General features: G+C 34.8%; 1 protein-coding gene across 2 annotated transcripts; it reads right to left on the reverse strand.

The window, feature by feature from the left end:
• Nucleotides 1–1,178: 1,178 nt before the first annotated feature.
• LOC110103212 (protein indeterminate-domain 7) lies at nt 1,179–5,919 on the reverse strand. 2 transcript variants are annotated; one of them, XM_020831824.2, is made up of 3 exons: nt 5,491–5,919; nt 5,001–5,403; nt 1,179–2,167 (listed from the first exon to the last, which is right to left on the reverse strand). In XM_020831824.2, the coding sequence occupies exons 1-3, from the start codon at nt 5,654–5,656 to the stop codon at nt 1,504–1,506; spliced, it is 1,233 nt and encodes a 410-aa protein (XP_020687483.1). In that variant the 5' UTR covers nt 5,657–5,919; the 3' UTR covers nt 1,179–1,503. The 2 variants fall into 2 exon arrangements, with proteins under 2 accessions (XP_020687483.1, XP_020687482.1); XM_020831823.2 differs by having other exon boundaries at nt 5,001–5,406.
• Nucleotides 5,920–9,551: the final 3,632 nt, after the last annotated feature.

Consider the following 9,551-nt stretch of genomic DNA (forward strand, 5'->3'; position numbering starts at 1 on the left):
TGAATGTGAATTTATTGTCATCCAAATTCAACCAAAAAATATAATAAAAAAAACAAAATGATAAGAAAATTGATTTTTAAATATTAATCGAATTAATTTTTTTGTAAAAATTATTTTTTAATATAAGAGCAATGGTTCATGGGAATATTGGTTTCATAGAGATTTATGAGTATAATAAAACTCTAAATGAGAAATTATGATAAAAATTTTCAAAGGCCAGTATTCAAAATTTGAATTTGCACTTGATATTATTTTTTAATTTTGTTATATTTCATAATTACAGAATCTATTTAAGCAAATATTCAAATGGGTAGACTAAAATTTTAAGTTATTTTAATTAATTTTTTATAATTAAATATAAAACAAATACTAGATGGATAAACTAAAAAAAATTTGTTATCAATAAAAAATTACAAATAATACTGAATTTAAAGCATCATAACTAATTAAAAAAGTGACATTCATTACTATTACTATTATTATTATTACATAGGGAGTTAGGCTCAATTAAGATTTAGTTTGGGATATCTTTTCTTATTTCTTTTAAAATAATTTTTTAGTACAATTTTTTTTTAATATAAAATATGCAAGAAATTTTGATATAAAAAAAATTGATTTAAAAAACTATAACAAAGATGTATAAAATGAAGCTTAAGGCTTCTTTTGGGACAACATTAAAAAATGTTTTGTTTGATATGGCTTTCTTATTACTTCTTCAAAAAGTATTAAAAAATTGCTTGAAGCAGTAGTAAGAACGCCATATCAGACAAAGTCTTGAGATAGCTTTCTTAATGCTTTCTAAAACAATTTTTTAGTTAATTTTTTTTTTAATTTAAAAATTTGTACTAAAAATCTGCTTTAGAAAACTATGAAAAGACTATCCCAAACAAAACCTAAATCTCAACTCCAATTCAAATTAAACTAAAAATAAATAAATAAATAAATGATATTTTAAAATTAGGATAATATTCAAATTTACTTAATAAAAAAACAAATAAAAGAACTTTAAAAAATGTACTATGTTTACTCAGAAAGAAATTGGCTCTTATTTTATAACCAATATTTAATTAAGATAAATCATTAATTATTAAGTTAAATTTAAAATATATTTAAAATGAATTTTAATTGATTGTTCATTTATAACACACATCAGAAAATCCATTCGTTCCAAAATTTACTTGGATAAGACTACTCGCCCAAATATTTCCCATTCGATTCTTTCGTTTACGGCCTATGCGAAAGTAAAAAACATGGCAACCGTAACAAAATATGACAAATTATTATATCCGGTGTTCAGATTCGTCCGAACATCAATTCAGACCCGTCACGTAACCAAAATACATCGGAATCCTATATATTTGAGTGACGTGACATATCTGGATTGATTGTCCGGACATCAGGTGACCGGACGCAATAATTCGAGATCAAATACAGGCAACCTCTCCCCGTAAGGACAAAACAACAAGGTGGCATTATCGTAATTCCAGGCGAAGTCCACGGACCTTAATCACGAACGCCTCTGTGGTCACGCCAAGCTCCGGTGACACGTGGAAAGGAGAAGCCGACGATGGGCTTCGTGTGGTCACCGTCTCCGCCATTATCAACGCAGGGACCGGTGGTAACCACATCCATGCCGATGCCGGGCAGGGGCAGGAATTCCTCGACCGCTACGTCGCTGGAGTCAACTCCGAGGAAATCGTGGGTGAGCCGATCAGCGCTTTGGCTCGCTGAAAAAGCTCTTGCGTCGTAGTCAACTCCGCCATCGGTAAGCCTCATGTGTCCAATGTTCGAGGCTCTCTGAAGGAGGGCCGTGGCTGACAAAGGCGGCTGGGTGGCGGCGGCTGCGGAGGGGTGAAGGTGGTGAGCGGAAAAGTAAGGGTTGACAAAGGGTTGAAATGAGTCGCCGGGGTTTAGTTCAAAGGAGGATGTTGTGGGGTTAGGGTTAGGGTTAGGGTTAGGGTTGGGCATAGGAAGAAAAGCAACAAAATTAGGGTTTGAGTTGTAAGATGGATTCCAGCTGTTGGCGAAGGAAGGGAAGAGAGGGTTGTGGAGGAGAGGATGGGAGAGGGTATTATTAATGGTTGCTGGATCGGAATTTGCGATCAGCCTCGCACTTTCTTCTGCAAGGGCATCACAGAAGGCTCTGTGAGTGATGAAGCTGTCCTTCCTGCATGCAAAAATTGAATTTTTTTAGCATTTCTATTATACAATTCGATGATCAGAAACGACAATTTTTTAAAGAGCCTAACTCGCTTATATGGTTTGGGTCTGCATGTAAGAAATTTAAGAACTTTGCTGAATTGTGGAGTTAATGTGTTACGAAATTTGGATCTATAAAATGAGCAAATTTGCTGAACATGTCTTGATTTTGTAGGTGTAAACATTTCTCTTCCAACACAATCTATATAGAGCTTCAAGAGCCTTTCTAACTAGTTAATACTTCTCTCTTTTGTTTTGACTTCGCTTCTGAAGAATATGTATAAGAAGAATAAAAAAAACTTGGCTGCATGGCTGCGAGGGAGTTTTTTCTAAGATCAAACCAGGTTTTTCATCAGTAATCTTCGTTTCAATTTTAAACAACAACAGCACTTCTTCATAATAATTAAAAAAAAAAAGAAAGAAAAACCTGATGGCGACCCATCATCTTTTTATGCAGCAAGCACATGAAGATAATTTATTGAACTGTAATTAATTTATGAGTGTGCCAAGGCTTTAACCATTGTTCTATCCATTAGAAATAAAGCAAAGCTCCACTTCATAATGAAGTATAAAAAAAAAGTGCTTCATATGAAGTATGAGCAATGTTTCTCTACATTTTGTGTTGCCTTAGTGTTAAATTCTTTGGTGGTTGAGTTGAAGCACAACTCACAATGCAATGTTGTTAAAAGGATAAATTATTCTGGGTGGATGCCGAATGTCATCTGAAGACAAATCAGAATGAACCACATCGGTATCGTGGCGCGGTACACCGCGCTCATTATTGTTGACGTAGCTCATTCTGGTTGGTCTCCAGATGTAGAGTTGTCAAATATAGAGCTGTATTCGGCGTCGGCACAGAATAATTTTTCTTGTTTTTTTTTTTTTAATAATTTTTCTTGTTAAAAGAGGGTTTGGTAAGAATATTAAATGAATTTCATTGATGGTATTAATGTAAAGGAGCTTATTTGCAGTAGAAGAAAGTAAAAAGGTGAGCTGAAGGAAACTATAAATGGAGATTGCGGTCCTGACTATAAATGCAAAGAAGACTCAATAGACACAGTTTTTGTAAGAGGGAGGGCCCAAAGGTAGATGGCTTGTTTGGGCTCTTTCATCTTTGTCTATCCATTATGATTCAGACATGTAGATATTACATGAGAAAGTGAGAGAAACCATTCTATTTCGTGAATTTTTCTAATTTTTTACTCCTACTTGATTAAAGTAAATTTAATTTTTAGAAGACTAGCATGCGAAACAACTAATCTTGAAGCACTGAAATTTCATAAGCAAAGGAGATAGCCAAATATATCTTATTTAGTTTTATCGATTAATAATTATTTTAACATATATTTTCTCCTCCAATTATTTTTTTAAACAGACCAAACAGGCAAGTACTAATAGGTAACTAGCACAGCAATCTGACTAGTCATGCAGAGGCATATCTGTCTTCTTCTGAGATAAAAATTAAGCCATTGTCAGGTTCTCTTGGTCACAATCATTTGCATGCTGACACATATATTTTCAAATGTCCGTATACTGTAGCTATGACCATATGTCAGTCCTATCATTTAGGTTAAAGACAAGTTTCATTAATTTCAAGTTCTCAACATCATGGCTTTGTCATCTAACTCAACAGTGGGTCTCGAAGTATTAATGGAGATCTCAAAGCATCAGCCATGAAAGTTATACGACAAATAGATATCACTGAAAGTTAAAATCAATCTTACAAATAGAAAGTATTCTAATCCTAAATTCTTCCTTTTCAAAAAGCTGCAAAACAACTGATTGTGCTAATTAATCATCAAGCAATATTTATAAAACAAATTCAGATCGAGTTATTAGGAAATGGAAGTTTAGATGCAAAGTAGCTGGGTGGCGAAAAGCTTTTCTTCACAAGAACAAGATTATTTGTATAAAGCATACAACAACATCAAACTTTTGTCCTAGTAAGTGTCCTGTTAAAAATCAAATTCTCGTTTAAATCTAACAAAGAAAGATCATTTTAATCTTTTCTAACCGAGTCTTTTTAGATATATGTCTCTACCTTTCTTAACATAAATCAAATCTAATACCTCAAATTTTCTAACCGGGTCATGAGAAGGCCTTCGTTTAATGTGATCAAACTATCTAAGACGGCTCTCTCTACTTGTATAAAGCATATGAAACCAAAAAAAAAAAAAAAACAAAGGCAACCGCAAATTTAAAGAATTGAACAATGCATTCAGAACAAATAGCAGTGAAGAGTTAATGAATTACATCGAAGTATTAAAGACGTAGCTGCAGGCCTGACACAGATTGAATGAACAGTACAACCTGTAATTCTTGCATGATACAGGTTTTGATGTTAACGTTGCATGTATTCTATAAAAATAAACTAATGCTTCCACTCAAATGAATTTTTTTTAGAACCCTACAGCTTGGAAAATAAAGACAAGTACAAGTTTCTCATTGAACATTTGAATGATCTTATCATCTGAGATTTGAATTGATTTATTGGTGTCATGTTCACTTGACAACTCGCGCTTAGAATTTTAGGGGCCTACCCTGGGCTACCGATATCTTGGTTAAGTAATTGTCCCTTAATTAGAATTTTAGCCTGTCACTTTTGCTTCAAGTTATTTAAAAAAAAAAAAGAACGAAAGAAAAGATGAAAGCTTTGACATGCAAAACTAGCCATACTGGACTGGAACATTTGAATCAGCTTCCATGCAAACCCTAAAAGAAGCTTAATTAAACACTGTCAGTATTAATTCTAGAAGATGAACTAGAAGAGATTAAAAAAAAATACTAATTGATGAGCAAACCTAGAGAAGAGTGTTCCACAATCACATCTATACTCCCTGGTTCCACAAGTCTTGACATGAGCCTTCCAATCAGAGTAAACAGCATATTTCTTTGAGCACTTTTCACACTTCCACTTCTTCTCACCATGTTTCCTGCAAAAATGCTTCTTTATCCCTGTAAGATCTCCGAGAGCTCTGGAAGGGTGATGATGAACACAGGAAGCCTCAGGACAAACATAGACTCTCTTCTTCACAGCCTCCTTTCCATTATTCCTCTGCCTCAACCTCCATGGCAAGTTGTGCCCTCTCCTATGAAGCTGCAGATTCTGATCTCTCTGAAATCCTTTGCCGCATATCTCGCACACAAATCTGTTGGTGGCTAGAAGGCTTTTAGGAGAGAGAGCCACCACTTCTGCTTCGGGGTCTTCTTATGAAAAGATGAAGAACAATTCAAGAATAGAAAAAGTTACATACTGTAACATGCCATCATTTAAAAGCTCTTATTCATTACCTGGATTTCCCGCTTGGCTTCTCTTAGTCTTCGGTTTCGGGTGAGGAGATGTGGGTGTGAAGAGCTGGCTAAGGTTATTGAAGTGATCATGGGCTTTGGTTTCAGTGGAAACACTTGCGTCCTCTGATATGGATGTGGAGTTGGAGATGGTCGCTGATGGAAACATAAGGAGAATTTTTGGCTTTGTTTCTCTCTACTACTTCTTCGTCTTCTTCTTTTCTCGCGCAACAATGATGGAGATGAAAAGGGAAAAATAGGAGTATAATTCTGGCCTCTTCTGTGCTATCGACTCTTGAGGACTAAAGAGATGGGATAGGAAGGGGAAAAAATCAAGTCAGTTCTGTCATTTTACTGCATGCAGAGTAGCAGGTGGCTGATAGAGTGAACAAACACCTAGCTTTTTCCACTTGCTCTCAAAGCGCAGTCATGAGGGGCCAGAAAGAAATGCTTGAAAGAAGAATGGGTTATTTCTATAAAAACCCCAATAATTTGAAATTTATAGAAAGAATAATTGTTAACTTTTTTATAATAAGGGTTATCTCCCATAAAATTTTATATTGCTTGATCTCTTTTGTAAAAGCGACTATAATTTTAAAATTTTGCCCTGAAGAATCGATCTTAGAATATATGCTCGGTTTTTAAATACCTTGGCATATCTTTGGGTTTCTTGAATTTCTAATATGCCTTGCAATTCTGCTATTACAACAGAATATTAAGTACTTTGTATACTAAGATTTCATTTTACTTCCAGAAAAAAAAAATTATATATAATAATACTTGATTTTGTTGAAACTATTGTATAATAAATTTATTATGAAAGTTCTGTTGTCTTAATATAAAAATAGCCAATAATTCAAGTGTGCAACCAAAATTTTATAACAAATTCTAACATAAATAAAAGATTAAAAAAAAAAACAAGGCTTATAAGTCAAATTTTGAGAAACTACCTAGTTTCACGGAAAAATTATTACGTGCGGTTTCCGGACGCATTCGGAGACCAATCCAGACACGTCATAGCATCCAATGCACAGTGCATTGGATGATGTACCGTGTCCGGAGGCCAATCGGGACACGTTCGGACACCGCACAGAATAATCTCTCAGTATCACCCTATTCATATTTTAAAAAAATAGTAAAATTATTATCTTTATTTATAAATTTTAAAAAATTGCTATGATTTCATGAATTTTATACAAATATGGAATTGAAAGACTCTATGATGAATCTTATACAGATATAGAAAGGATTTTAAAACAGTGAAATGAGTACAATCCTCATAACTCCTAATCTCTTTGCCTGACTGTTGCCAAAAGCGACCAGAGAGAGAGATTACAGGAACTGGTTTCTGTTGATTTATAGTGGGTGTGCTTTTATTCTAATTATGTAGAAGGAATGATAATTGCTGCTGCAGGATAGGAAAGACAGAGAGGCAGGTTGCAGATTTGATAAATACAAAATATATGATATGAATATAAAGTCAAAGAGAGTATGAGACTCAATCCCCAAAGTGATATGGATGAGAGAGGGAAATGACTGTTCCCTTTTCTTTTCTTCTTTATTTTTATTTTTTTATGAGACTTTTGAGCCAATTGATATCATATATTTAAGTTTTTAATTCAAAATCTCTTGGCTGATACAAGGGGGGCAAACTAATAAGTAAAAAAATATCGAGATTTTGCAAATATGTTGGGGTCCAAGAGAGCAGCTCTCCTGACGGGATTCGGCGTTCCCTAACAATAACACCTCTACACAATGTGTTTGATTATGTTGGGGGCAGTTGCCTAAAGATCATATGTAGTATTTTAAAACTTTTAGGGGGGAACAATTGCTTAAAAACCTTTATAATAAAGATTAAAAAAATCTAGATGAATTATAAGAGAGAGAGAGAGAGAGAGAATTGATAGGTTTTTTTTGCGATCTTTGAATCGAAGATCTCTTTGTTGATAGTTAGAGCTCTGAAGCAACAGATCAAGATGAATTATAAGAGAGAGAATTGATGTTAAGTAAGAGATTTCATATTAATGAGGATGATGCTTACGTAGTGATTTGTGTATTGCAACAAAATGAGCAAACCATCAAAAGTGGAGGGAGGTTTTTTTATTGGATCTTTGAATCTAAGATATCTTTGTTGATAGTTAGAGCTCTGAAGCAACAGATCAAGATGAATTATAAGAGAGAGAATTGATGTTAAGTAAGAGATTTCATATTAATGAGGATGATGCTTACGTAGTGATTTGTGTATTGCAACAAAATGAGCAAACCATCAAAAGTGGAGGGCTTTGATAGGAATGGAAGGGAATGATAATAAAAGCAGTGGTGACTTATTTCAAGGATGTTTAGAGAGTGAAAGCTAGGGTGGTTATAAAGCCTAGGAAATGAGTTAAAGGCACAATGAAGCAAAGAGGTAAGATCTTTTCAATGCCCCCACAATAAGCTTGATTTGTCGGTTTGATTGATGAGTTCACTGCTTCAAAGCGCAAGCTTTATTTTATCTTTTAATGAGAAATATTATGCTTCTAAATATTTGTATTTTAAATTTAAATTGCATCAGATAAATAAATGTGTTCTTTATACTTTAGGCTTCATTTGAGATGACTTTCTTATTGATTCTTAAAGAAGTTTTCAAATAAAAAATTAAATTTTTGTATTAAAAATTGCTTTAAAGAAGCAATAAGAAAATCATCCTAAACAAAATCTTAATTAGTTGTTCACCCCAAAAAAAGAAGCCTTAATAATTTTTCTTAAAGAGAAATTATATATATATATATTTTCAACAAAAAAGAAACTTTTATTAAATCTCCAAACCAAGCAAAGAGAAATTATATATGAATATCCTGAAACAAATTATATTAAAATGAGTTTAAAAATTACTAAATTTGTCATACTAATCTTAAAGTAGATTAAACAATATTCAGATCCATCTTAAAACAATTTTATGAATATTTTGATCGGGCACAAACCTCGAGGCAAAATCAAGTGGAAAACTTTAAAAATTAAATTCAGGATCATCTGAACTCCAATTTTCAGCAAACTAACAGTTGAACTGAACATCGCGAAAATATGAACCCAATAACACCAAATTCCAAATCAAATACCCAAAGCGTTGTTGGAAGGTTTAAACCACAAATTGGATTACCAAACAGTTTCAAAATGTGACATGCTTATAGCCGAATTGAGCAGCTCAACGAGACGAATCCAACATGCCCAGGATCTATGAATTCCCATATCGCTAAGACATTCAAATGTTTGGTAATTAACGGTCCGCAATCAAAGGAATCATCAGCGGATATCCATTCAAACCACTACCAATTTTCCCTTGATTTTCCTCCTATTTACTGGTCATACATGCCACTCTCAGAAATTTATAAATAGACCCCTCACTTTTCATAGAAGGGGGCTGAAGCAAAGAAGCAAGAGAGAGCTCGGAGATTTCTCTTAGCTACTCCTCGACCACCATCTGAACTTCTATCGAACCACCGACTGACGCTAGACCTTTGCCGGACCATCGCATGACGCCTGAAATTATGTTGGGCCACCACCTGACGCCAGACTTATGTCGGACCATCACCTGACGCCGGACTTCTGCCGGACCACCACCTAACGCCCAGACTTCTGTCAGCTCACCACATGATATCAGACTTCTACATACCAGACCACCGACTAACGTCGGACTTCTGCCGAACCACAACATGACGTTGGACTTCTTCCAGTCAACCATCTGACGCCCGGACTTCTGCCAGACTTACACCCAGCCACATACAGTCCTTCCGACCTCCGTCACCAGATTATGGTCTTTCCGACCTCTGTCACATGCTGACTATGGTCTTTGACCTTCATCGCCCATCGATAATAGTCCTCCTGACCTCTATCACCATACTACGGTCTTTCCGTCCTCAACGTCTATCGACTACGATCCTTTCGACCTATATTGTGACTAAAGTCCTCCTAACCTCTGTCACCATACTATGGTCTTTTCGACCTCCAACGCTCGTCGACTACGATCCTTCCAACCTATATTGCTAGACAACGATCCTTCTAACCTCTATCTCTCGTCGACTAAG

This window comes from Dendrobium catenatum, unplaced genomic scaffold (genome assembly GCF_001605985.2).
Source record: "Dendrobium catenatum unplaced genomic scaffold, ASM160598v2 fragScaff_scaffold_1117, whole genome shotgun sequence".
In the NCBI taxonomy this organism is placed as follows: domain Eukaryota; kingdom Viridiplantae; phylum Streptophyta; class Magnoliopsida; order Asparagales; family Orchidaceae; genus Dendrobium; species Dendrobium catenatum.

What these genes read in the sequence shown, in the direction of transcription:
- LOC110103212 (XM_020831823.2), bottom strand. Translation starts at nt 5,656, where the DNA reads ATGTTTCCATCAGCGACCATCTCCAACTCCACATCCATATCAGAGGAC. An exon ending in AAGCCAAGCGGGAAATCCAG is followed by an intron (nt 5,407 to 5,490) that starts GTAATGAATAAG and finishes TCTTTTCATAAG; the next exon opens with AAGACCCCGAAGCAGAAGTG. An exon ending in TGTGGAACACTCTTCTCTAG is followed by an intron (nt 2,168 to 5,000) that starts GTTTGCTCATCA and finishes TTTTGCATGCAG; the next exon opens with GAAGGACAGCTTCATCACTC.